Source organism: Helianthus annuus, chromosome 5 (genome assembly GCF_002127325.2).
Source record: "Helianthus annuus cultivar XRQ/B chromosome 5, HanXRQr2.0-SUNRISE, whole genome shotgun sequence".
Classification (NCBI taxonomy): domain Eukaryota; kingdom Viridiplantae; phylum Streptophyta; class Magnoliopsida; order Asterales; family Asteraceae; genus Helianthus; species Helianthus annuus.
Genome location: NC_035437.2, coordinates 120678404 through 120705340, shown reverse-complemented (window position 1 = coordinate 120705340; position 26937 = coordinate 120678404). Strand labels below are relative to the sequence as shown.

Genomic DNA, 26937 nt, shown 5'->3' with positions numbered 1-26937 from the left:
ATTCACTTTCAAACCAGGTTTTCTATTGATTATCAATCTCACGAATTACAATCAATCAAAACCCTAACAACCTTCAAATTCGTCCAAGCCTATCTAGCTCTCACGAAATTCCTCACAACTCTGTTTTGGCTTATTAACCTAAACCCAAATGTCTAACCTTGTTTATATAACACAAGGTTTACAAGTTGGACTAGGGTTTCCTACATGGGCAAGGCCCAATTCGTCCCCCTAGACCCAATGTGGGTTTAGTTTAGCCCAAACTCAATTATCTCACTAATACAAAGCTAAACCCGCTAACTCTTTATCGTTTAACTAATTACAAGATATCCAAAGACCAAATCTAAGCTGTTGTCACAGAATATGCACCAACAGAAGCTTCGAATGCTTCGAGCAGGTAAATCATTGAACCAGATTCTGGCTGATCCGACAAGGGTTTGCATGAACATTAGACAACATTTAGCATTTGACCATTTCTCAATTCTTGCAGCACCGGTAAAGATCTGAAGATGGTCTTCAGGATCTTCAGTCCCATCATACGTCTTGATGTGGGATGGCATTTTAATCTTTGTCTGAAAATCATAATCGGCTATTTGCTGTGAGAAGCACGAGAGGTTACTCGGCTTGTAAGGCTTGGCCAAATCTTCTTCAGCCCTTACACCCGCGTTGTTGCTGTTACTGTTGTTCCCTTGAGTGGCTAGCACCTAATTAATAAAGTGCTGCCACGGGAAGCTGGCCATCATCTGGGGCATAAGGTTGAAGCCTTGAAGGCTTCCGGGTGCAACTGGGAAACTAACTCCCAAAGGAGTGCTCATAACAGCACTTCATGCCAAGGGGAGCACGGACAAAGCTTGTTCCCACGAAGTTGTTTTTGAGGGTGGAAGACTCGTCACTGGGGACTGTCGGAGCTGGTCAAGGGTCAGCTCATGGCCCAAAGGAGCACCATTAGTAGCTGGTTGGGACGAAAAAAAAAGATATGGTGTAGGATTCGGCCTTGCGGACAAATATGGGTTAGGGAATGGAGGAGGATTACTGGGACCAGCCTCATCCCTAGAGATCAAAGGTTGTGAGTTTTCAAAAGGAGGGATGGGGGGTCCAGGAGATAGTGTTGGCTCCGGTTCGTCATAATCTAAACGAATCCTCACTCCCTTGTCCTTTTCCCTACTCACATATTGGTTGAGGAGAGACCTCAACTCAAGGAAATTGTTGGCGACCCCCTCAGGGGTAAGCTCAACATCTGATGGGGTGCTAGAAACTCCGATATTAGGGGAAGGGACCCCTGATCTGCACGGAGTTGGAGTGCTGAAAGTGAGAAACTCAGGAGTGCTTCCTGGTGTCGAGAAAGAAGTTGGTATGGTCACATGAGCTTGGCTAGTACCGGGGATCCACTTTCTGACATGGTAATTTCAACAGAAAGGAGCTACACTACTAGGTCTTTTGGAGAAAAATAGTGGCGTAGCCCCACGGTGGGCGCCAACTTGTTGATGCAACAAATAATAGACCAAGGATAGTAGCTGGGCTGGTTAGGCAAAAGGGTTGAAGGGTTCAACTTTGCCTAACGCAGGTCGTGGGGCCCCCCCACGTTTGCAAGACGTGGAGAGAGGTTCACTAGTTTGTTTTTGTTGTTTGCTCGAGATCCTCCACTGGGATGTGCTCAGTTTCGGATGTAAGAACAAAGAGAATGTGTGTGTTGAATGTGAAAGAAAGTGACTTGCATGAAGCAAGTACTCGAGAGCAATGGCCAGAGATTCTCCAGGAATCAGGGCTGATCGGAATGTCCTTCACACTAAATGAAGTGTCTAATTTATAGGGAAAGACATTGCTCAAAGAGGAAGCTGTTTGACTAGTGAACATGCTTGTAGTAGGGGGTTTGCCCTTTTTGGGGGTTGAAGCCTTTGACCTGTGGATAAAAGGCTGTGCTCTGTGGACTCATGCTACTTTTGCAGCTGGGGAGTTTGGTGAAGCAATCAGAGATGTGACTCTCTACTGTTCACGTAATGCTTTATCTTAAGTTCCGGATTTTCAACCTTCGAACCTTTTAACCTTTTAGGCTTTAATGTGTCTAAGTCATTTTATTTAGTCTTGGGCTACCCCCGTCATCAGTGTTAGTACCGATACGGCTCAAAAACGCACCATGACTTAATGAATAAAAATATTTACACCTAAATATTACAAACAAACAGCCACAGACATATAAGATAAATCAAGCCACTAAAGTTGTTTGGTGCGCTAGAGCCAAATAGCAAAACCCAATAGGTCACAACCGGACATAAACCAAAATCAACATTTGGGTCTATGAAAACTCCCACTAGCTACGAGATCTCCATCTTCTGATCCTTGGTCGTCTATTGGTTTTTGATTCTTCAAATCGTGTCTTTGTTGATGCAACAATTAAACAAAGGGAAAATATATGGATTTTATCACCCAAAACTAATCTCTTTTGGTCGCTGCCACTCCCAACTTTCACATTGGCTCCCGCCACCCAACTTAACACTTGGGTTGCCATGTCACCTCGTCATTAACCAGGCACTAACTCAGTTATTTTTTTTGGCTGATATGGCCATATTTTGCTGACGTAGCATGATGATGTGTAAGATATTATATGGCCATATTTTGCTGATTAAAAATAATTAATAAAAAACCCAAGATCCACCCCTCTCTCACTTCTCACCCTAAAACAACACCTCCACCATCACCCCTACCACCTCCTACCACCATGACCGTCCTCCTACCACCACCACCTCCTGCCACCACCACCTTAACAATGACTGATCAATAGTTAAATCAAACAACACTTGATCCGTACACACTCCTCCGTACCAATTCCACCATAAGTCATCTTCTCTGGCAAACTGGAATACTCAACCGGCATCGAATTCTCCATAACCATCCACTGTTGCTGCTCCACGTTTAAACTCTCTATGATCCTGGTAGTGTGATGCAACCGAAACAACAAAATGCCGTATATGTTAAACTCAGTCGCCGATGATGTCATCAAACCAGAATTAACGTATCAATCTCTGGCAATATGATGTTTCTGGTAGATGATTGATGACCAGCAGCGGTATATCGAAGCTAGGGTTTTGACAAAACTGAAGCAACGCAGGTTTGGAGTTTATCGAATTAACGCCTGTCAACGCCTCAGCGACGGTTACCGGTAAGGTTGCGGGCTGTAAGTGGAGGTGAGGGTGGTGGCGACGGAAGTAGAGGGGAAGATAGAAAAAGGGGATTTCATGTAGAGAAAGAGATGACGGCTAAGAATGGTTCAGGGTTGATTCATGTTTTGATGATTTTGTAAAACAAGCCCCTATAGTTTAGTGGTTGATTCAATATGAAGCCTAAACCTTTTATCTTACATATTAACATTTCACATCAGCATGCCACATTGGATAAATTGGTCACGTTAGCAAAAAACACTAACTGAGTTAGTGCCTAGTTAACGACGGGGTGACATAGCAACCTAAGTGTTAAGTTTGGGGTGGTGGAAACCAAGGTGAAAGTTGGGAGTGACAGAGGCCAAAAGAGATTAGTTTGGGATGATAAAATCCATTTCCCGTTAAATAAAATAGAAAACCTATTCTTTTACAATGGGCTTCCAAAACAACCAAAAATACAAAATTTAAACCTATCACATAAAACCGAAAATAAAACACAACCACATGTCTAGGGCTTAATTTCCAAACAACACTATGGATGAGCATGGTACATGACTAGTACCGGTGCTGAAAAACGGGAAAAGTAGGTATCAGTACCCGTATTGCCGGTAAAGTAACTAAAATACCGATACCGGTCCCGAAAAATTGGAAAATTGGTACCGGTACCAAAAATGATCGGTACGGTACCGGTACTCAGAATGCTCACCCCTAAAGAACACGATCATCATAATGTAAATGGTGCAATCTTTTGTTAAACTAAAGTTTCGACAAAGTAAAATTGGCTTACAGTTGTAGTAAATAAATGAACATGTTCTATTTGTTCGCTCTCTAATGCGACAGTAGGGTTTCGTAGACGTGTTTTAAAAAAACTTCAATCAAGAATTGTGGAAGCGTGTGTATGAACAAATCCAAACCAAACTTTGGATTATCCACAAGGAGTCCAGAAACAAAACAACAACCATATGGTGTTAAACAAAAATACCCTTTCGGCTAACCAAGTTGCAACACTTCGATTCAACAAATTGCAGCTCTCTGGAATCGTCACCGTCATATAGAGACAATTGGTGGTGGACAACAAATGAAGTGAGGATCGTAATGGTGAGAGGTGGTGCAAGAGAGAGAAGATGGAGAGTGACTTGGGCTTTTTCAAAAAACCTTATGTCCTTATTTATTGTCTCTCAAAATTAGCGTTTAGAAATAGGGATGGCAAAAGTACCCGATCCCAATGGGTATACTCGAAACCCCCAAGCATTTGGGATTGGTATACCCGAGCCCAATATGTCTTCCAGTGTCAATAAAGATGAAGTAGATGCAGGTTGGAGAATAAGCATCCCTACAAACGTGTCTGCCAGTGTTAATTCCGGAGATTTTGTCTCCATCACGTCAAATCCAAATGATATTGTTCCCACTCTTATCCCCGATAACGCAGCAAATTCTAGTGATTCTGAAGCAGATAATGAAGGTGTTCAGAATGCAAATGCGAATGCAAATGCTGATACTTTGTTTGGAAATGTGGTGGAGTCTGGAATTGCACCTATTGATAGGAGATCCAGTCAAATCTCGGTACAAATATGCAAGTACTGTTGCTCCCACTACTCTGACGAATATTAATCATCCATTTGATAATATTATCCGATATCCAAGTGTGGGTGTGATGACAAGAAGCAAAAGCCTTAACGACATGCAGTGTCTGTTCACCGAGATTAAACAACAAGAGATCTACAGCTTAAGCTTGCATGAATGCTTCATCTCGCAAATCAAGCCAAATAATTACCATATGGCTCTGAAGGATTGTTCGTGGTGTGAAGCAATGCAGGAAAAGTTAGCTCAGCTTGACAAACTGGAGGTTTGGAACTTGGTCGATCTTCTGAAAGGCCAACATGCAATTAATACTAAATGGGTCTTTAAGTGTAAGAAAGACGACAAAGGTGTGGTCGCAAGAAACCAGGCCCGTTTGGTTATACAAGGCTTTAATCAAGAAGAAGGGATAGACTACACTAATGTTTACGTTCCGGTGGCTCGGCTTGAAGCAATTCATCTGTTTCTTACCTTTGCTGCTCACATGTGCATCAAAGTCTATCAGTTATACGTCAAAAGTGCGTACCTCTATTGGAAGTTGCATGAAACTGTGTATGTCTCTCAACCGCCGGGTTTTGAAGCTCTAGATTCGACAAACATGGTGTATTTGTTGGATAAGGCTCTATATGGTCTCCATCAGGCTCCACGTGGTACGGGATGATTTCAAAACACTTACTGGCAAATGGTTTCACTCGTGGTGCGATCGACTTTACTGTGTTCATCTTGAAGAAAGGGGGACTAAAAATTTCATATATCCTAGTTTCTTTGTAAATTTCTAGAAGCTCGTGGTGCGACAGTGAAACAAGTTCGTGTTTACAATCTTGAGATTAATTGAGGTTTAATCTTGTCGGTGCAAAAAAGTTTAAAACATGATACAGTTTAAAGCTAGTGTGTGATTGAGTTTCGTCAAGTTTGTTCGAGTTTAGATCAAGTGTGTTTGTGTTGAAGCTAATTGTTCGTTTGGCGATTAGTTGAAGATTGAGCCTTTATCATATGCCGTTTAGAGTAGAGAAGGTTAGTCTTCTTGGTCCCTCTTCCAAGTTAATTGAATTCTTGAAATAATTTGGATGTTCTTACATTGAGTGAGAGATCGGAGACGAAAGTCATCGGGTATTTGGTGGATTCTTGAAAATAAAATATGGGATCTTGAAAATTTGAGACAAAATGATTTCACACACTTGGTTGAAGACTAGGATCAAGATGGAGGATGTACATTTTCGGAGTATAGTTTGTTACTAACTTATCGAACTAAAATTCATGTCCTTGCGGAATTTGAAGTGTTCAATGTTGGACATTAGAATTCTGACGTTTCGTTCTTTTTTTTTGGTTAAGTTTGAAGATCAAGGATCGAGCGATGTTCTTACATTTGGTTGTAGGTTGGTTCGTGTTAACTTGATCCAGGAGTAGTTTGAAGGGAAGGATCCACAGTGCTTGATGTTGGATTCTCTGAGTTTCTCAAAGCAGCCATTTTAGTGATCGTCAACAGTCTTTCATTAGAAGGGTTGAAGTTTGTATGCTCAATTGGAAAGATCAAGTTCTTTAGCAAAGTTGAAAGCAGGCATGATATCAGTAGTCAAAGCGGTGTCTGTAAGTGCAGTATCCGGTGACTGATTATCAGTGTTAAACAGAACTGAAAGCAACAGTTAAGGGGAATACTTATGTAGTTCCGGATTATTATTCCAAGTTTGGGTCTTTGTATATAGTCGGGAATACTAGTTATTCCGTATTTCTTGTATTGTATCCTGAACAATATGTTTTGTCCGGGTTTGGGCTCTAGTCTAGCCTATATATATATATATATGTGTGTGTGTGTGTGTGTGTGTGTGTGTGTGTGTTGAATAGGTTAGATTAGGGTAATCCTTGGAGAGCCTTTGTAGAAAGTTATATTTGCACATTCAAGGGAGAGAAAGCTAGGCTTTAGTTCTTTGTGATCTAAACCAACTTATAGGAGATGTATACTCTATTTGGTATGTAAATCTGTGTTGATTGAAATGAAATAAATGAGTTTCTTCTGTATCTTCTACTCTATCTTCTATGTTCTTGGGTTTCATGTCTTGTTTAAGTGCAATGGATGTTGTATGTATCGATCCGTAAAGCTTTCGTGATTTTACAGGGTATACCCGAAACCCAAATCATTTGGAACATGTATACCCGATACACGACAGTTATTGGGCTATGTATAGGTATGGAAAAAAAATTATTTTGCGGGTATGGGACGGGTATGAGATTGGAGGATACACGACCGATTCCCAAAACTATATACTCGTTTACCCGAAATATTACCCAAAACCTTTTAAGTTTTGTACTTATTTTCCTTTAACTATAGTTTAGTAATGTTTTAACCATTCTTGTAGCTTTATTATTTAAAAGATAAACTTTTCATTTTAAATATATATTTTGATGAAATTATTTATATTTATATGCTATGAAATACAAAATTATTTTTGAGATTAATATTATAATATATTAATATTTTAAATATATCAAATATTATTATGTGAGGATATTTTGTATGTTATTTATCACAATTTAATATACTTATATAAATTTTTAAAACATAAAATAATAAAGGAACATGAAAATCACAACGGGTATAGCCGATAAACAACGGGTAACACCCGTCAAATATCCGACGGGTAATGGGACAAGTACGGGACAAAATTTTACACTTGACTATGAGTATGGGATTAGCCATATACGATGGATACCCGACTCATTACCATCTATTTTTAGAAATCAAAAGGCATATCCCAAATAATACTCCCTTTAAATTTGAATCCCATACTTATATCATATTATTAATTATTAATAATTTATTAATTAACAACTAACTTAATAAATAAATAATATAAATTAACTTTTTAATTAATAGCCTAGAATCTGTTTAATTATAAAAAAACCCTCAACTTGAATAAATTATTCAAGTTATAATTATCCTATATATTAAAAAACCAACGTTATGAACAGTATAAACAGTACTTTCCACCCTTAAAACTTTGCCACGTTACCAGATCACCATCATCGTCCCTTTTTCCCCAAAATCAAAACCCTAAATCCCTTCACCTGATCACCACCAACTTGCTTCTTCACGTCTACTTCAGAATCTAGAGAGAGACGGGAGCAACTCCCTCCGCCACCACGGCGGACACTTCGTCATCCGGTCACCCTGAGGATGCGGTGTGTAGGTCGACAGAGAGAGAGCTGGGAGAAGCGGTGCCGTCCCTGGTGGCGGAGCCACGGCGGCAGCCACATGCATATCGGCATCTGGTTCTCTCTTCCGCGCTCTCTCCCATCGTTGCCGCCTCCTTCCAAAGGTCTTCTCTTCCGGTCTCTCTCTCTCATCACCTACTCTGTTTGGCAGAGGCTGTTACCGACCACTCGCCTTCCCCGGTCATTGACGTTGTAGGGTGATGATGGTCACAGAACGGTAGAAGGGTGTCTTGATTATATCATGTTGTGGGCAAGGGTATTTTCATCATTTGCGACTCCTTAGAAGGCCACATGACATGTGCTCTGGTTGCCACCCACCGCTCCTGGTTGGTGGACAGTGGCGATGGTTTTGAGTGTGTATATCATTCAAGTTTTTTTACCTCTTTGTCGTTAATTTTCTTACGGGTTTTGGTTTCTTGGCTGTGATCTTTTTGTGAGCCTAACGTATCGATGTTATACTATCTATTTAGGGCTTTTGGTTTCTTGGCTGTGATCTATATGTGAGCCTACTGAACCGATGTTTTATAGCAGTTTTGTGATCTAACTACAGTATTTTGCTACAGTTTTGTTGGTTGGCTGTGGTAATGGGTTCTATCACTAGGCTATGATGACCTCAAAAGTTTTTCCAAGTTGATGATGGCATGGCAAGGATGGCGGATGGTAGGGTTTGACCTGCAACCCACCTTGCAGCCACAATTTCTGGTAGATCTGAGCCACATCGTTTTGCTGTACTTTGCGAGTCTTAGCTGTTTTAATGCTTTTTTTTTTTAAATAGCAGTAGAGTGATGGGATCATGAACACAATTTATGTGGAAGCAGTCCAGATCTAAGGTGTCGGTTCCCACAGCACAAGCAATATGATAATTGGAACTTTCCAGGTTTGGATCGATCTTATTTCGGATGAATGACTGTTGAGGATTAGTTGGTAATGAGGTCTAATTATTTGAAGCTTATTACGTAGATTAATAAGTAATAAATAATGTTTGAGTCGTTCGGTTTAAGGGTATGCAATTGATTAAATAAGGCTAATAGGATCGGGTTTAAAAAACAGTACCCTTATCAATTTTATCACATTATCAAATGCACACAGATAGTAATCATTGTTTTTAGAAACTGGGATAAACTGTTTTGTGGGGTGTTTAGTATTTTGCTTATCGGAACTGCTTATCAAATTAATTGTGTTTGAACTTTGAAATTTGTTATCTTGAATGAGCAGTTACATTTTGCTTATTTCATAATGTGAGACTGTAGTATCTAGATCGTGAGATTTTATTTTCCTTTTGTTAATTAGATAGTAGTCAGGATTTAACTAATTTCCCTTTTATTTTAAGTGGGTCATAGAGGATAGTAACAGGAAGGCTGACATTGATTTGTATGAATTGGATTAGAGATGAGCAAATGGTAGCAAATACCGTTCCGATCCCGAAAATACCGTACCGATTTTTTTTCGGTAGTGGAATCGGTATCCACTTTTTGGCTTTTTCGGTATCGGGACGGGTGTGGTACGGTACTGATATAATACCAAATTTTACCTTCAAAATACCGATACCGTACCGACATATTTCGGTATCGGTATCCAGTTTTCATGATATTCGGGATCGGGATTTTTGGGATCGGGACGGTATCGGTATTTGCTCATCCCTAAATTGAATGCTTCGTATCAACGCCAAACACAGGTCAAGCGATGGTTTTTAAATTTGTTTTTCTCATTTAGAGTTTTAGAACTGAAACATTCATAAAAAAGTCAACTTAAATGTATCATTACTCACTTGATAGCTTTATATGAATGTATACGTAAAGCGTTTTACTCGCACATTCAAGTTCGCTTATTTAAATTTTGTTTTCTCATATAGAGTTTTTAAAGAGAAAGATCTATTAAAAAGAATCAGTTTAAATGTATCACTAATCACTTTCATAGTTTGAAATTTCAATTGTTGTTGCTAGAAAGATCTATTAAAAACAATCAACTTAAATGTATCATTAATCACTTTCATAGTTTGAAATTCCAATTGTTGTTGCTAGATACTACCAGACCCAGTCGCTCGCAAAATCGGTGAACCAGTGAATTTTTGCTTGACGTTGAAGGCTGATATAAAAAATATCTTATAGTTTTTTAACAGTTAGAAGCTATTTTGTAAGGATTAGTTTGATAAATTTTTTAATGTACTTTGGATCAAATGAAGTATAACCGGCGCCTTTGGATATCCTAAGACAGCTAAATTGTTCCCCGAGACCTTTTGGCCAACGATGTTTACGGTAACACCCCCTGCTACTTCTCATTATATTCCTTTATTTATTGAAGCGATAATGTTCTGTTGGTTGTTCACTCGGTTCAGGTTTCGGGTTTCCGTTCACTCGAGCCTCGGGTCAGCGATTTCGGTTCAGTCCTCATCAAGACGACGTGGTGTGTTGGCTCGGTTCATTTTTGGACCCTATCTTGGTTCGGTTCAGGTTAGAAGCTGATGTGGGTTACGTTTATTCAAGTTAACAAATTCGAGTATCTTTCTAATCAAGTTCACGTTACGGTTCAACTTCATTTCGGTCAACTTAGGTGAGCTCAGCTTTGGTTCGGTTCGACAAGTCAACATCAGTCAGCATTGATTCGGGTCAGCTTAGGTCTCAGCTCAAGTGCGGGTCTCGGTGCTGCTCGGTTCAACCCGGTTCGAATCGGTATAACGCGTATGTTAATTTCACTATTTTGTATTTTCTATTGTTTTAAATCGCGGAACCAAAACTTTAAGTGAGTTGCGGACATAATAAAAGTGTATATATACATATTTATGTTCTTTGGTCATTGGTTATTGAGTTTTAATCATATAAATCGACAACATGCCTTGTCAGAATTGTCCAAAAACAGAGGAAACTTTTTCCGTTAACAGGCGAAACTTGCAGCCAAGCGAATGTTGCTAAACATGGCTCCATGTAAGTTCTCTTGATCTTAATTTATGGGTTTGTTACAAAAATTTATCAGTTTGCGTATGCCACTGATGGAGTTATCTATATGGGTTTGTTACAAAAACTTATAACAAACACTTTTTTCAAAACTTGTCCTAACTCTAACCTCTACTTTGAGGACATAAAAATACACAGAAACCATCACATCTCTTGATGAGGGCTTTATAAAAATAAGTGGAATGTTGTATATAGTTTGTTTTATGTTCATCAATGTCTTTTTTTTGTAATATGATCTTAGCAAATTCAATATGTATGTACTACTTTTGTGAAACGTAGCAACTTTAGAAATCTTTGGGAGTTTTTTTATGGATAGAGTATCTCCAACAAGAAAAAAAAACCCGCTTTGAAACTAAAGTTGCCATTTCTTCTATTGGTTATTAGGATCAATGTCCATTCATAGTAACAAAACCTAGAAATGAAGCATGATAAATATTTTAGCACAAAGATTAAACCTAGAAACCAAACATGTGACGCAAGAAATCCAAAAGAAAAAAACTTTTTAATGCTTTATAATCATATATGCTAACCACAATGTAAATCGCGCAACGCGCGTCGGTCAATGACCCTAGTTTATTTTAAAATCTCGTCACTTTCGTGTTGAAATATTTAATTACTTAAATATACTTTGATTTTGGACATACCTGAGCCACACCTTCTACTGCTTCCTTTTGGATCAAACCGGCTAGCATGTTGATGATCCTCATATTCAAGGATAGAGAATCACCCCCTCTTGGTTGAGGGTCTACAATGTCCAGCATTGCTTCCAGATCATCCACCATCGACCTTTTTACAGCCCTCGCCATGATATTCGCACCCTGTTTGGAATGCAACAATGAAACCAAGTATGGAATGCTAGTTAATTTCCAAGAGACATACAATGAAACCAAAAGATTAGCTTAATTGGGTCTTAAACTATAAAGTTAAAAGGCTCACATCTAATTTGGAACAAAGGGGCAACGAAATCAAGCAAGAAATATGAACTAGGATGACGAATTAAAGTGTTCAAATCAAGCTCACAAAAAGTCGAAATCTTTGGAAGAAAATGATAGTGTATGCTTAAGTTGAGAGAAAATCAAAACCAAACGCAAGACTTTGGGATTATGACAAATAGTATAAGCGACTGAATCAACAATATATGACTCTTACCAGGTTATCAAATTTTTACATAATTGATAACGCTACTTTAAATAGAAATTTTGACATTCAACAAGAGCAATATATTCAATCTACTATTCAAACCTTTTTCTTAGCCACAGGATGATACAATAACATGAATCACAAAAATATATATCCATTTCATAGCATAACCTGCATAAGAGGCAACATAAAAAGACCATCTATTTACCTCAGTGGCATCCACAGTGAGAAGAAGCACAATGATACGCTCAGAAAACTTTTGTCTCTCCTCTTCATCATGAGTCAACCGACGACTATAAGAGTAATTGTTAAACAAAGCCTTGACCTCCTTAAGCTTCCCCTTAGCAATAGCCAACTCACGAAGGGCACGAAGAGCCATAGACTTCCTTATCAGATATGCTCTAAACATTATCTGTATCATCGTGGCTGCATCTTGAGGTGACAACTCCTTCTTCTTCTTCTTCATTTTGTTCTTCTCCCACATCCTCTGCCATAATATGCAAACTCATATTAACGGGGTTGAATCAATGAAATGAGCTCAAGCCTAAAACATGTGTGTTAAGTAAAGGAATCGAACTTCACTTATTGAACTCGAGCTGGCTTGTGTTTATAAACGAGCTTGTAAATTTTAATTGATATTCTATATATATATGCACACATATATATAGATATATTTATAATAACTATAATCATATATAAAATTATGATAAAAACAATTAAATTATATATAATGTTGCATATAAAAAATTTAGTTGTAAAATGTATCTAAACAAAAAAATAGACAAGCCATAACTATGAATCCCATGTTGAGGTCATCTTAGTTTGCTGGTGTTTTCCGGGTGTAACTTAGGAGTAGATTTAGGGGTGTCTGCGTTTGGCGTTAAAACAAAAAAAAAAGTAATTTACAAAACTAAAACAAACACACAAAAACATTAACTTACTTTTAAACACATTAGTTCAGAACCCATTGTTGCACAAGCAGAGAAAGATACAGAATTGTAGCAATAACGAACTGCTTAAACCTACGTAAACCCCGAAAAACACTGGCAAACTAAGACAACCTCAACACGGGTTTCATAGTCATGGACTTACTAACCTTGAAGGTGTCAGAACCGCCGTAGAGTTCTATCACGTGGACAACCTGAGTCACACCTTCCGCTACTTCTTTTTGGATCACACCACCATCTGGTAGGTTGGATGTCCTCCTCTTCAAGGTTAGAGATTTAACGCGTTTTGATTGTGGGTCCACAATGTCTAGCATTGCTTCTAGTTCATCCAACATCGACCTTTTTGAATGCCTCACCAGGATATTGGCACCCTGCTTTTGCAAACAACATTAGCAATCTCTAAACTCAAAAGGTCATTTGCTCAAAATTTGCAATTTAACACCATTCTTCATGGTTTCTGATATTCATATAACCATTTACAATGACCTTTGATACAAAATTTATGCGTAGATTTAATGAAGGCGGCACATTTCAAAATCCAGTCACGTTAACATGAGAAGAAAATTATCAAGTATGGAATGGTAGCTACTCTATCCAAGAGACATAACTCATAAGATGAAGCCAAATGTTAGCATAATTGGGCCCAAGACTGTAATGCTAAAAGTCTCGCATCTAATTTGGAACAAAGGGGCAACGAAATCAAGTAAGAAATATGAAGTAGCATGATGAATTGAAGTTCATATCAATCATCAACTATCAAGCTCACTAAAGTCGAAATCTTTTAAAGAAAATGATAGTCTATACTTATTTTTGACAGAATGTCACAGCTAAAAGCAAGATGTGGGGATTATGATTGACAAATAATATACGCGACTAAATCAACAATATTACCATGCTATCAATTTTTACAGAGTAAATAGAAATGTTGACATTCAACAAGAGTTATATATATAATCAATCTACTACTCAAACCTTTTTCTTAGGCACATGATGATACAATAACTTGAATCACAAACATATATCCAATTCATAGCATAACCTGCATAAGAGGCAACATAAAAAGACCATGTATTTACCTCAGTGGCATCCACAGTGAGAAGAAGCACAATGATACGCTCAGAAAACTTTTGTCTCTCCTCTTCATCATGAGCCAACCGACCATGATAAGTGGGATTCTTAAACAAAGCCTTGAGCTCCTTAAGCTTCCCCTTAGCAATAGCCAACTCACGAAGGGCACGTAAAGCCTGACCCCTCCTTATCAAATATACTCTAAAACTAATCTGTATCATCATGGCTGCATCTTCAGGTGATAACTCCTTCTTCTTCCCTTTGTTCTTCTCCGCCCTCTTAGCAAACGCCTGCCATAATATACAAACCCATTTTAATGACGAGGGGTTTAAACGAGTCAAACCACTCGTGAGCTACTCAAGACACATCTAAAAGCTTGAACTGGTCTATGCTTACGAGCTCGATCCTAAAACAAGCATGTTAAATAAATGAGCCCCAGCTTCACTTATTGAGCTTGAGCCAAGTCGTGATTATAACCGAGCCTATAAAGTTTATATAAATATAACATAAATATTTAATAACAATTATCACATATAAAATTATGATAAAAGTTATTAAATTATATATAAATATTTTGATTAAAATATGATAAAAATATTAAATTATATATAAATATTTTAATTGTAAGAAGATAAAAAATAATTATTAACTTTATATGAATAATTAATAAAAAATAAACAAGTCCAGTACGCTTAGAAATTGTTGCTACCGCCCCACCTGCCCAAGCACTTACTATTTTAGAAAAACATATCTTTCACGTAGAAAATCAAGACACCAAGCTCTCATAGGCCCTGAGTAGGCAATGAAATGAAGAAAAATGTTGAAATATAAGGTTTATATTTGATTGTCAATTCAATATTTTATATAATGTTTTTATACATTTTATAAATTCTTATGTTTTTTGCATGTTGGGTCTTGTTTCTTAAAAAATGGGCTCCTAGATGAGTGGGCTTCCGGTGCTGGTTAAGTGTCGCTGTTGTACCGCTATTGGGCCACTTGGAGCTGGGCTTATTTGAAGACATTGAAGTTGGGCCTTAACCCTTGGCCTTTGGCCTGGTTAAGTGTTATAAAAAGGGCATAGAGATTAGAGAAGTCATTCATCCTTTTATCTTCTCTCATCTCACTTTCTCTCTCTAGAATCTTCCTGTACATTCTTGGGTTTCTTCAAGCTTTGTGAGTTTGTGTGTTTGACTGATTATTTTGATAATCTTTTAGAGTAGATCATCACGTTGCTGATCTACAATGTAGATTCTACACAGGTTCAGAGTTTGAGTTTCTAAGTTGGCAATTTGTGCCGACTGATTCTTTAGTTGTTTAGTATAATCTGTACCGATTTGTGAGTTAATAAAGTGATTGTTCATCTTGATACTATGTTCTTGACATGGTATCTAGTGCGAGAGCACTAGGTGCTCTTGGGGTTATTTTCTTCCGCTATGTTTCAAGGGTTTTTCTCTCACGGATCTAACTAGATCTAGGTTGATTTCTGGTGATCTTTGGAGTCTTAGTAGTTCTGTGGGTTTTGCCGATTCCGACGGTTCTTGGCCTTTTGGGGTTCCTGCGGTTCTTGGAGATTGAACCCTAATTTCTAGGGTTTGGTGTTTAGGTCATATGTAATGGGGCGCGAGGACTGGGCATAGCGCCGCTACGGCGCCCACAACACCGCCCCCCCGGGGCGCTATGAGAAAAAAAAAAAAAAAGGCGTGTTTTTTTTCGCGGCGCGAGGAGATGGCATTTTATGTTTTTGACCGTTTGATAACGGTCATATATTAAAAAAAAAAAAAAAAATTCAATTTTTTTTATTTTTCACACTATAAAACCTCATATTCTTCCACTTTTTTTACAACTCAAACCTCATACTCATTCTCCATACTCATTCTCCATATATTTTTAAAAAAGTTAGTCTCACTTTATAAAAAATGGGTTCCCCGTCGGAAGAGTCTTTCACCGAAATTTACCGAAGATATTTTTCGCCCGACGAAGACGCGGCCGAGGAAGAAGCGGTTACGAGTGCATGTACTTTTGTGCTACAAACATTTGAGCACATTCGGCCACCTCCCCCTCCACGACCCATCTTGCGACGCACCTATATCTTGCGAGATCGTGAAGCCGCGAACGAGCGTTTGATGAAAGACTATTTTGACGCGGCACCGGTTCACGGACCGAATGTTTTTAGACGACGTTTTCGGATGAGCCAAAGGTTATTTTTGCGCATTAATAATGACTTGGAAAATACGTACGATTTCTTTAAGCAAAGAATGGACGCACGAGGATATCTAGGCTTCACCTCAATTCAAAAGGTCACATCCGCCTTATGCGTATTATCATACGGAAACACGTACGACATCAACGACGAGTATTTGAAGATGGCGGAGAAAACAACCCGAGATACCTTGGAACATTTTTGCTATGGTAATTTTTTAATTGTCTTTTATTTATTTAGTTTTATACATTTATTTTTTCGTAACTTGTTAGTAAAACTTTTGTATATTAAATTATATTTTAGGAATATGCCAGTTATATGGAAAACGTTATTTGAGAAACCCCACTTGGAACGACCTTCAAAAAATATATGAGGTGCATCTAGAAAAGCATGGGATACCCGGCATGATTGGTAGCTTGGATTGTCGTCAATGGCGTTGGTATAATTGTCCAACCGCATGGCGAGGTCAACATACACGGGGTGATCAAAAAGGGCCAACTTTGGTATTACAAGGTGTTGCGTCATACGACCTTTGGGTTTGGTCGGCCTTCTTTGGTGTAGCCGGGTGTTTTAACGATATTAATACGTTAGAGGCTTCACCATTAATCGAGGGCTACATTTCTGGAACTATACCAAAGGCCGGTTTCCATGCAAACGGGAACGATTACGAGCATGGCTACTACTTGGGCGATGGTATCTACCCCGAGTATTCGATTATTGTTAAAACGTTTTCTGAAACTTTCGATGAAAAAAGAAAGTATTTTAAAAAATTACAGGAGTCTTCGAGAAAGGACATCGAGAGGTGTTTTGGGGTTCTACAGCAACGATGGCATTTTATCAGAAATCCTTGTCGCATGTGGCATAAGGATAAAATACGAATGGCCATGTATGCTTGCATCATTTTGCATAATATGATCATTGAGGATGATGGAAAAGCGATATGCCAAAACTATATTCCCGAAGATTTGGTCGAACTACCCCAAGCGACAACGGAAGAGAGACTCGCAAATGCTCAACTACTGCGATCTAGAGAAATACATAACGCGTTGAAGGCGGATTTGGTTGAGCATGCTTGGGCGATTCGCCCAATTCGATTAAACAATGATCACGACGAAGATTCCGAGGAAGAAGTGGGGGAGGAATTCGAAGACGGGAACTTTGAAGACGTAGGTTTAGATGCTGGAGAAAACGAAGAGGAAGAAGGAGAGAACGAAGATGACACCGAAGAATAAATTTATTTTTTAGGTGTAATTTATTTTTTTAGGTGTAATTTTTTTTTTAGTGTAATTTTTTTTTAATTTTAATGTAGTGTTTTTTATTTAATGAAATGGTTTTTTATTTTATAAAAGTTATAAATTATATAAAAAATAGAAAATTAAATTAATATAGTAATGATTACACAGGGGCTTTATGACTACGGCCTCAAATTGCATAAAGCCCCATAAAGCCCCTTGCTGACGTGGCATGCCACATGGCGCATAACGCCCCTTTGAGGGCTTTATGACTACACATGCCCTTATCTCCGAGGTTCTCGTTGGTCTCTATTTTTAGGGCAAACCAATAGAACTTGATGTTTGACTTCCTATATTCGTTATTGATTTTGGACATACCTGAGCCACACCTTCTACTACTTCCTTTTGGATCACACCGGCTAGCATGTCGATGATCCTCATATTCAAGGATAGAGAATCACCCCCTCTTGGTTGAGGGTCCACAATGTCCAGCATTGCTTCCAGATCATCCACCATCGACCTTTTTACAGCCCTAGCCATGATATTAGCACCCTGTTTGGAAAGCAACAATTAATATTCGTTAAATTCTAAAGGTCAATTGCTCAAAATTTACAATTTAACAATATTCTTCATGGTTTCTGATATTCATATAACCATTTTCAAAGTTGTTTGATATAATATTCATGAGTAGATTTGATTAAGGCAGCACATTTCAAAATACATTCACTTTAACATGAGAAATTTTGACATTCAATAAGAGATATAGTTAATCTACCATCCAAACCTTTTTCTTAGCTAACATGATGATACAAGAACTTGAATCACAAGCATGTATCCATTTTAATAATTTCATAGGATAACCTGCTTAAGAGGCAACATAAAATGACCATGTATTTACCTCAATGGCATCAAGAGTCAGAAACAGCACAATGATCTTCTCAGAAAACTTATGTCTTTCATCTGCATCACGAGCCACCCTACGACGATAAGAGGAATCGTTGAGCAGAGCCATGAGCTCCTTAAGCTTCCCCTTAACAATACCCAACTCACGATGAGCACAAAGAACGCGAGACTTCCTTATTAGATATGCTCTTAATTTTCTCTGTATCAACATGATTGCATCTTGAGGTGACAACTGTTTCTTCTTCCATTTCTTATTCTCCACCGTATTAGCAAATGCCTGCCATAACATAAAAACTCATATGAACTAGGTGTAAACAAGCTATAAGCCACTCATGGGCTACTCGAGTTAAGCTTATCTAAAAGCTTGAACTGGTCCAAGCTTAAATAAACTCAAGCCCGAGGTCGAGCCTTAAACAAGTGTGGTTATATAAATGAGACCGGACTTCACTTATTGAGCTCAAGCCAGCTCGCGATTCTAAACGAGCCTCTAATTTCTATTATATATATACACACACACACACACAATAAGTTATAATCCCGTGTATGACACAGGTTAATAAATGTAATGTTATTTGATATATTCTTTACAATTTCCGTCATCCAGTCACATTAAATATTTGAATTATTTTGAAATCACCAACAAAAACAATTATTATCATTATACTTCTTATTTTATAATATTTTAACGAACATAATTTATCATCATTATTCTTCCTACTTAGTAATATTTAATATATGGAGATTTACATAAGAGTTGTTAAGTAAAAAATAAGTTTATTTAGAAAATCATAATTAATTTCATGCTAAATTTATTTGTTATATAATATTATAACTATCAATGATTAAATAATAGTTATTTATAATTAAGTAGGAGAGAGACGCGAGAAAATAAAAAAAAAAAATAGATGATTTAGAATGGTAACAAGTGTTCCTCAAATGTTTTTTTTATTATTATTGTATATGTATATATAATAATAATAATAATAATAATAATAATAATAATAATAATAATATATAATGATATATATATTTTTTTAATTGCAAATATATAAAAATTAATTATAAATGTATATAAAAGTTGTTATTACTTGAATTGAAAAGTGTTTTTACCACCTCACCTGCTAAGCACCTACTACATAGCAACGCGCAATCTTCACATTGAAAATCGATTCTCTTAGGCCCTGAGTAATCAAGTTGTTAAGTTTGCAACTCACTCATTTACTGCTAAAGCAATCCGCTGAAGGAACACGTTTAAACAGACCGAAAGTGTTAAAGACTTTGAGATATTAAAGTGGGAGTATTTGAAGGAACTGGTAAAGAAATTTTCCCGAAGAATGAAATCAGTAAGGTTAAGGGAGAGTTTTGGGATTCGTTGAGGTGGCAAGATTGGTCCTCCATCTTGTCAAAATTGAAGAGAGGAGAATTAAGTCTTGTTGGAACTTTTAAGAGTATTATATACCACAACTTGAAAGTGAAGGGCTGAAGGTGTCAAGATTGAAACATTGCAGATCAAGACTTAGTCGATCAGGCAACAGCCACTGGCGACACTGAAAGATGTTTCCAAACCAGCGTAAAGGAATTACGAATGGACTCTCCCGTCCTCACTAGAACAACAAAGTGATCACTGAAAGGTCACCATCTGACAAATCTGCTTCTGACTTGTGAATAGTTCTTCCATATTTGGTGTCAATCTGATCAAAAACGGAGAAACTCACAAGTTAGGAGAGAAACCCTGATCCTTAATCCAGTCTACCCATGGAAAATCGATAAGTGTCCTTCCTAGAAACTAAGGAAGGATAAAACTTCATCCCACGTCTCCTTATTGTCGTCTAAAAAGTTGGAAACCAAACTACCTTAATCAAAATAAATAAGAACCCTTACCTAGTCCTTCGAGATATCTTAGTTGTACTCTTCCCAAATCCCCCGCTCCTCTAAGCATAGATCTGACCCCTTTCAACTTGATTATATTGTACGCCTCACTGATCAAGGAGACCTTGTTCAACTTCCTAATTCGCGACGAGTTATATTGTATCATGTGACTGCTTAAAACATTGGGAAGATAGTTCCCTGAAGAACCACCCACCAGCGCCTGTTTGAATGACAACCTTGAAACGCCTCCGGTACGAACTCCCTGTTAGCAAATTCTACAGCTTTAGGATTCTGAAAGTTTTTCTGCTTTACACTGGCACTACAAGAAGTATATATCATTAGCGGCGACAGGCCAAATGTCACCGCTATTGGTCGATCCGCGTCCCGGTGTCTGAAACCAAACCCCAGCCGTTGAGCAAAATCCTGATCTAACGGTTGGGGATTTAAAAGGTATTAGCAGTGACAAGATCATGGTCATTAGCGGCGGCGTGTGTCTCCGCTAAAAGTATGTGTCAGAACTTTAAACCCTAGCCACACAAACCTTATCTCTGGTCAACCCTTAGCGGCGACAAAGGGCAATACCAGTGACACGACATCGCCGCTAATGGTTAAAACGTATCAGTCCCTATATAGCGCCCCTCCTTCTTCAATTTTCCCCCAAAAAACTTCCCTCTACCGCCGGTAACACGCGAATCTTGCCCAAATCGGTTAGTTAAACTTTGTTTTTGTTAAATTTCTTCTTTATTTTGTTATATACATGTTATAGGCTTTAATTTTTGTGTATTTTTGTGCTTATGGTAGAGAAATCGGATCATCACCATCACTTCTCCGATCACCACCATCACTTCTCCGGTCACCACCTCGTCTCCGCGGTCTACATCTCTTTGAAACTTGAAAATACGGTTAGTTTTATATGTATTTTTTTTTTCAAAGTTTAGAAATTGTATAATTTTTAGTTTAGGTATGTAAATGTGTATGTAAGGATGTATGTTTGTATGTCAAATGTATAACGTAGGTGTATTTATGTCAAATGTATAACGTAGGTGTATTTGGTAAAAATGTGTATATGGAAATCTATGTATTTGTGTATGTAGGTGTATGTAAGCATGTATGTGTGTATGTAAGTCTATGAATGTATGTATTTAGGTGTATGTTAGTATGTCAAATGTATAATGTAGGTGTATTTGGTGAAAATGTGTATATGAAAATCTATGTATTTGTGTATGTAGGTGTATGTGTGTATGTAAGTCTATGAATGTATGTATGTAGGTGTATGTTAGTATGTAGCTGTATGTAAATGATGAACAATTGTGCATGTAAATGTTTGCAATTGGTGAAAAATGTGTATGTTAGTATGTATGTTTGTGTAAAGTATGCAAATGTGTATGTAAGTATGTATAAATTTTGTTGTTTTGGTCAAAATGTGTGTTTGTAAGTATGTATGTGTATGTGTAAGTATGTACATGTGTTTTATAAGTATGTATGTGTGTTGGTAGTATGTTAATATGTGTGTATAAAGTATGTAAATTTGTGTATGTAAGTGTGTATAAAGTATGTGTTAATGTGCATAAATAATGTTTAAGTTTCATGATTTCTATGTTTATGGTTATGTTTGAAAAAAAAATACGTTTAATTTGATAATTTTTATGTTTACGTTTAGGTTTGAGAAAAAAATATATTTAAGATGATAATTTGAATGTTGTTTATGTGTAGGTTTGAAAAAAATGTTTAAGTTTGATAATTTGTATGTTTGTGTTTAGGTTTGAAAACATTTATATTTAACTTTGACAAATATATATTAGTTAGGAAATACCCTCCTTAAATTAAAATCATCATTTAAAACATACCGAACATAGAAAATACCCACCAAAATTGAAATCATCATTTAAAACAAAAGGAGCTAAGAAAATACCTGCCCGAAATTTAAACCATTATAAAGAACACTTGTAACTTTTTAGGGATAACGTTTTCGGTATTGCTTATATTTGCGTATCTGATGGCGGATGTGGCACCATGGGGATGGGGTGACGGCGCTGGTGATCCACCGCCAACAAGTGGTTTTTTTAGAGGCATGCATGAGACGGATGGTAAGTCTTTTACTAAATTATTTTTTAGTCCTTATATTTTATATATTATAAATGTTGTTACTAATTATTTTTGTTTTAATTGCAGCGGTTCCCCCGAAGAGGGTTAGGGGGAAAGCCAAAAATGAAAAACTACGGCGTCTAGTAAAGGGGGGGGGGGGGCGTATCGCTTACATTTGACAGACAGGTCACGTATACCCCATTTGGTAGACCAAGAGATATGTTTTCAAGGGAGGCCGGCATGTATATGTGGCGGACCATCCCGTTCGAAAAAGTGGGATGGGATAACGTTTCACCACCGCACAGGTAAGCCATCATGAACCACTTATGGGTAAATAACTTATATGCATAAAATTTTATTAAATATTTAAGCACATGCAAATGCGTCGTTACCGTACATGTGCGAAATCGTTGCAGTTTAACATCGCATTGGCAGTCGTAAACGAGCCTTTAAACGGCTACAAACGCGCCGTTAAAGGGCTGCCAAATCACTGCCGCTAAACGGCTGCGAAATGGCTGCCGTTTAACGGCGCATTTGCAGCCGTAAACAGACCTTTAAACGACTGCAAACGCGCCGTTAAAGGGCTGCCAAATTGCTGCCGTTTGCGGCTGCGTTTGCAGCCGTAAACGAGCCTTTAAACAGCTGCAAACGCGCCGTTAAAGGGCTGCAAAATCGCTGCCGTTTGCGGCTGCGTTTGCAGCCGTTTATTGGCCTGTTTAGACTGCAAATGCGCTGTTAAACGTCTGCTTGTTCGCAGCCGTTTAACGGCGCATTTGCAGCCGTAAATGGGCCTTTAAACGGCTGCAAACGCGCCGTTAAAGGGCTGTGAAATCGCTGCCATTTGCGGCTGCGTTTGCAGTCGTTTAAAGGCCCGTTTACGACGATTTTGCAGCCATCGTTAAATCTAATTTATATATAATATTTTAATTTTTTTATTTAATTCGTAGGAAAATTTCAACTTTGATGAAGTGGACGTGATTTAGAGGTGAAAAACTTGACGGGTGGTATTAGGAGTGTGCTTATGAATCGGTTCTCTGACCGCAAGCACGATGCTAAAAAAATATTTATGAAGGAGGTAGGTTACGACGATATTGAGAGGGCAAAGGCATATCATCCCGTGGATATGCCCTATGATAACTGGTTGAGAACCATTGAAGGTTTCTGGGACTAAAAATATATTAAAAGAAGCGAAGCCAACAAACAAGTACACGGAAAACAACAATTCCCATTCCGCGGGGGGCATCGTCATACGGTAGCACCGGCTATAAAAATTTAATGTTTTATGTATGTATGCGTGTCTGTAAGCTTTTGTTTATTTAATGTCTATTCTAAGTTTAATGTTAAACATGGTATAGATTGGGTACCTGATTACGCTAAAACCCACACGGATAATCAGGGGAATTGGGTTGATCCAGTTGCTGAACAAAATTACATAAGTATTTCTTTTAAGTATAATTTTCTATAACAAATATATATATATATATATACATATATATATATAATCATCTTCGTAAAATATAGCGGAATTTACAGTAGGCCACAAACGAATGGAGTGGTGATGGTCCTCCAATTAGCCCGTATCAGGAAGCGTTGGGAGAGCGGGGAAGATGGTACCCGGGGATGGGGCCTAAACCTTCTTCCAACACGTCCTCGGACTTGTCGTCTTCGCAACCTCGGACTCAAGAACCCTTTTCTGAGGTAAACTACGCAACTTATAAAATGACAAACGAACGCATGTTCCTTGTTAAATATATGTTGGTAGCATTAATTAATATGCTAATATGCGTTTTGATATCTATTATTGTAGGATTTTGTTAACAGCTTGTTCCAAACCCCAGCTTTTTTTAACCAACTTAACAACTATCTTAGTTCAAAAGGAAAAGGAAAGGCAAACGACTACGATTCTGATGACTTATTCGATAGAGAAGATGAGGATGATTCCGACGAGTGACTTGTTATTTTTAACGTAGGATGATAATGTAGGATTTTTATCGTTGTAGGATGATAATGTAGGACTTAAACATAGTTTGTAATTATATTACTTTTAGTATATGTTTATGGCGTATGTTTGCGTTGTTTGAATTTGGCAGATTGTGTTTTTCAACCGGAAGCTGGCTGGGTGCAGCTGTATTCAGCTGATGCATAAAAAATAAAAAATTGACTTTTAGCGGCGACACTTGTCGTCGCTATTGCCTATCACCTTTACCGGCCATAGCTAACACCGACGACCCTTTAGTGGCCACACGTCGTCGCTAAAAGTCAATAGCGACCCATCAATACTAACACCGACGACCCTTTAGCGACATGGGTCTTTACCGACGACAACCAGGTCAATAGCGACCCATCAATACTGACATGTCGCCGATAAAAGGTAATAGCAGCGACAAAGGTGGGCAATAGCGGCGACAGCTGTCGCCGCTAAAGGTGCCAGTTTCTTGTAGTGGCTCTACTTTGTTCCTTTTCTGCACTCTGGGCTTGTCACTACCTTGAATCTTCCTACCACTTCTGTCATATTTGACTAGAGGAAACTGCTGCGGGGTGTCTGAACAAGGTAAAAAACCAAACTCATTCTACTGTTGCTAAAGGCCAGGGGAATAAAAATGATGTGTACACATCGGTTAATCATAAAAGGAATATTTCGAACCAAAAGGCCAAAGGTAAAGATCCAGAAGTTCATAAAAAGGGTAGTGTAGTAAAGGAGAAGGGTAATACCAAAGCCAAAAATGTGATGCAAGGTGTCAGTGCACCAACCGTTGCCAGCGAAAAAAGCCAAAAATCAAAATCATGTGGCTGTCTCCAACAGGTTGTCAGTCCTGGATTTACCAGCAAGTGTTAAAGTGAATGCTTTGGTTGAGGAATCCATGGACTTATATCCGAAAGAAAGCGAGAATTTTGAAACATGCACTACCAATAATCAGGACTTATTTGATCCAGGGCATGTGCTTCCAAGGTGGAAAGAACCAAGTGATGTGGGTGTTGGTTTGGTTCAGGCCAAAAACTACACACCAACTCACGTACAGCAACTCTATATGTAAGTGAAAAATGAAAGTTGTGATTCACAATAAGTAAATAAAATTGAATGGAAAAGCTGATGTACTTTATTCATTGAACAAGAACTTTTATAGCCATACATTGACTAACACATGATGGAATAAAAAAACGAATATTAAAAGATGCTCTCCTAAAAACTTGGTAAAACCATGACCCCTTCTCTTATCCCATGTGCAGAAACCTAACGGGTATCTCCACATACTTGGGCAAACCAAGTTACCAATTCTAATTTATTAATCCTATTAAATAAACCCAATATAACAAAATGCTTTTAGCCTTCAAATATCTAGCATCCATGCAACACGTGACATTTGAACATCAAGCTTATTCCATGCAAACAAATAACTCTTGACCCTTGACCCGCGACCCACGAACAAACCCGAGTAAACCCAACAATCACCCCCCTTAATCGGTGTTTGTTCGTACCACTCGTCCACGACACCCGAATCACCATCTCCTCTCGAACCATCTCGACTTCTTTCGGACACTCGACCTCCTCCTTGGTCAAGCCCAAAGTCTTTTTCTACTCGACCTATCCCGGACACCCCGGTCTTCACCTCGACTACATCCAAAGTCGTCTCTGATTGTGATTTCACTATTCTGTCAAACCCTTTCTTGATAAGCACCACTTGCGTATCAACCACCAACTAGACGCCAGCCACCCGCTGCACCGTCTTCGTGTCGTTAAAGGAATACCTCAGCCACCCCGCTGTTTCGTTTCGACCGCGCTACACCCGTTGGTTTTTCTGCTGTAAGAATTCGACGCCTCCTTGCGATTCTTCTCCTCGGCGAGAAAGAGTATCCGACAAATAAAAGCACCATCCATTCTTCGTTCTTCGATCAACAAACTGGGTTAACAAGCCCGCTGATTTGGCCAGAATCACGACTCGTCTTTGCTACCCTTTTGATCCCCTAGAACATCAACCCTCGAAACCGCCGACCTTCGATCACTGCAGTCCTTTTCTTCTACTTTGATCACAACTAACAGCCATGAGACACACAAATGTTCACCCGTCACCCCCGTCATCCAAACCGGTACTCTTCGCGCGACAACGATTGACATGAACCACTTCCTAGTCTCCGTCTTCTGCTGTTACTAGCCTCCCGCGATTTGCGTATAGCAACACCCCCTAGTTGCGACCCGAACCGGCAGCCAAACACGTTGCGATTGTCGACCCCCTTGCTCCTGCTGCTCTTGCAGCCCGCACCCGAAGGCTACTCTTATCTTCGAAAGTCGACTCTCAAAATGGCCCTTGTTTAACCTTTGCTCTGATACCAATTGTTGGTTTGGTTTAGGCCAAAAACTACACACAAACTCATGTACAACAACTCTATATGTAAGTGAAAAATGAAAGTTGTGATTCACAATGAGTAAATAAAATTGAATGGAAAAGCTGCTGTACTTTATTCATTGAACAAGAACTTGGCTTTTATAGCCATACATTGACTGACACATGATGGAATAAAAAACGAATATTAAAAGATGCTCTCCTAAAAACTTGGTAAAACCATGACCCCTTCTCTTATCCCATGTGCAGAAACCTAACGGGT

General features: G+C 38.4%; 2 protein-coding genes and 2 long non-coding RNA genes across 12 annotated transcripts in view; 3 read left to right on the top strand and 1 right to left on the bottom strand.

Annotated features, from left to right (window-relative positions):
* LOC110940982 overlaps positions 1–26937 on the bottom strand; it is a 51836-nt gene that overhangs the window by 15447 nt on the left and 9452 nt on the right. The window contains exons 3-8 of the mRNA XM_035990167.1: positions 18377–18658; positions 17857–18030; positions 14055–14336; positions 13128–13349; positions 12240–12518; positions 11536–11709 (exon numbers count right to left, since the gene is read on the bottom strand). Coding sequence (XP_035846060.1) covers positions 11536–11709; positions 12240–12518; positions 13128–13349; positions 14055–14336; positions 17857–18030; positions 18377–18658 — 1413 coding nt within the window. The remainder of the gene's footprint in view (positions 1–11535; positions 11710–12239; positions 12519–13127; positions 13350–14054; positions 14337–17856; positions 18031–18376; positions 18659–26937) is intronic.
* On the top strand, positions 7656–11121 carry LOC110940983. 6 transcript variants are annotated; one of them, XR_004892817.1, is made up of 6 exons: positions 7663–8642; positions 8719–8817; positions 9962–10195; positions 10276–10390; positions 10491–10618; positions 10781–11121. It is a non-coding gene; the product is annotated as an uncharacterized LOC110940983 (long non-coding RNA). The 6 variants fall into 6 exon arrangements; XR_002593728.2 differs by lacking the exon at positions 10781–11121 and having other exon boundaries at positions 7694–8293; positions 8504–8642; positions 10491–10767; XR_002593730.2 differs by lacking the exon at positions 10781–11121 and having other exon boundaries at positions 7656–8642; positions 8716–8817; positions 9972–10195; positions 10491–10767.
* LOC118492254 lies at positions 12250–19283 on the top strand. Of its 4 annotated transcripts, XR_004892815.1 has the most exons (3): positions 12368–12469; positions 13489–13681; positions 14988–16564. XR_004892815.1 is itself a non-coding variant. In XM_035990168.1 (2 exons), exon 2 carries the CDS (start codon positions 16651–16653, stop codon positions 17476–17478), a length of 828 nt encoding a protein of 275 aa, XP_035846061.1. In that variant the 5' UTR covers positions 12250–12469; positions 14988–16650; the 3' UTR covers positions 17479–19283. The 4 variants fall into 4 exon arrangements, 1 of the variants encoding a protein (XP_035846061.1); XM_035990168.1 differs by lacking the exon at positions 13489–13681 and having other exon boundaries at positions 12250–12469; positions 14988–19283; XR_004892814.1 differs by lacking the exon at positions 14988–16564 and having other exon boundaries at positions 13489–14075.
* Positions 19738–22630, top strand: LOC118492255. Its single transcript, XR_004892818.1, has 4 exons — positions 19738–20957; positions 21052–21152; positions 22209–22337; positions 22423–22630. It is a non-coding gene; the product is annotated as an uncharacterized LOC118492255 (long non-coding RNA).